The sequence below is a fragment of the Octopus bimaculoides genome, chromosome 5 (genome assembly GCF_001194135.2).
Source record: "Octopus bimaculoides isolate UCB-OBI-ISO-001 chromosome 5, ASM119413v2, whole genome shotgun sequence".
NCBI lineage: Eukaryota > Metazoa > Mollusca > Cephalopoda > Octopoda > Octopodidae > Octopus > Octopus bimaculoides.
Genome location: NC_068985.1, coordinates 37,147,082 through 37,148,764, shown reverse-complemented (window position 1 = coordinate 37,148,764; position 1,683 = coordinate 37,147,082). Strand labels below are relative to the sequence as shown.

Here is a 1,683-nt window from a genome sequence, read left to right as displayed (position 1 = left end):
TCCGAACCTGCAATCAATGATTAATAGAATGCTGACTTATGATCATGGCTGTGCTTGCGTATGAGTATGTGTGTGTGTGTGAGTGTGTGTGTGTATGTGTGTGTGTGTATGTGTGTGTGTGCGCGAGAGAGAGAGAGAGAGAGACTGTGCTTGCGAGTGTGTGTATGTGTGCGCGCGCATGCGCACTTGTGTGCATGCGTATACAGAAAGATAGGAAGAAATGGAGAGAGAGGGAAATAGAGAGAGAGAGAGAGAGAGAGAGAAAGAGAGAGAGAGAGAAAGAGAAAGAGAAAGAGAGAGAGAGAGAGAGGTGGTTCTTGTACTGAATTTTAAGTTTCACATGTAAAATAAAATATTTATAAATTTGCAGATTAAAAAGTTGCCTTTACCGGCATCCGTAGTAATTTTCAGTTCATAGAGCTTAAGTCGTAGTTATAACCATCCATAGAAGAATAAGTCTCGCTTTCTGTCCTCAAAATTAAGATTGTTGCTTTTTACAGTACATGTTGATTCTGTGATTAATTTAAATGCTTTTATAAAATCCAAACTTTTTAATCATCTCCCTACATTCAGTTGTAAACTAGCAACATTTCCTGACAATACGCTCTAAAGGAGATTAAATCCACTTTATTTATTAGAATTTATAGTTTTATTCTTGGAATTATTATAACCCAAGTTATTTGTTCGTTTATTTTTTGTTTGTTTGCTTTTCTGTTTGTGTGTTTTTCTTTATATTTTTTAATTTCGGTATAAAGCGACAAAGACTAGCAAAATAGCAAGCAGCAACAACAGAGGCTATAGCAACAACTACAACGAGAGCGACGGTGACCAGCGTGATAAACCCAAAATGCCCACCACTACACTGGTGTTTGTTATCTGCAGCAGCAGCAGCAGCAGTGGCAACAGTAGCAGCAAGAGCAGCTGTGAGAAGTACCGCAATGACAGGCGTTGTAGCTTCGGGGAAGGGTGACAGTATCATCATCATCATCATCATCATCATCACCATCATCATCATCATCATCACCATCATCATCATCATCATCACCATCATCATCATCATCATCATCATCCTCGCCGTCGTCGTCGTCGTCGTTGTCATCATCATTATCATCACTACCTGTGTCATCATCGTCATCGTCATCATCACCACCACCAACAACAATGCCACCACTACCACTACCTCCACCGCCACTACCACCGCCGTTGTCGTTGTCATCATCGCCATCCTCACAACCACCATCATCACCATCACCATCATCATCATCACCATCACCAACATCACCATCATCACTACTACCGTCGTCATTATCATCATAACTATAATGACTACCACCGTCGCTACCATCGTTGCCATCATCATCATTGTCGTCATCGTCGTCATCGTAGTCACCATCATCATCGTCGTCGTCGTCATCTTTTTTATTGTTTTCACTATTTCCTTTGTTTTATTGTTATTCTTGTTATTATCACGCTATAGCTGGCACTAAAATGATCGTTAATCTGTCCATACTTGCAATGATAACATGGAACATAACTTTCATTGGCACACACAAACAATAATAAAGCAATGCCTTAATTAATGCTTTCTTTAATCATTCATAAAATATAGAATGGCACAGCTCCTTTATGAGAAGGGACTAATATCGCAAATCAAAACGAAACAGATCCCTCCACTGGATTCAA

At 39.8% G+C, this 1,683-nt stretch overlaps 1 protein-coding gene across 1 annotated transcript in view; it reads right to left on the bottom strand.

The window, feature by feature from the left end:
• LOC128247865 (aspartate and glycine-rich protein-like) overlaps nt 1-1,424 on the bottom strand; it is a gene marked incomplete at its 5' end in the record, with an annotated part of 23,161 nt that extends 21,737 nt beyond the window's left edge. The window contains one exon of the mRNA XM_052968051.1: nt 935-1,424. Within this exon, the coding sequence (XP_052824011.1) occupies nt 935-1,424 (490 nt within the window). The remainder of the gene's footprint in view (nt 1-934) is intronic.
• Between the last annotated feature and the right edge of the window lie 259 nt (nt 1,425-1,683).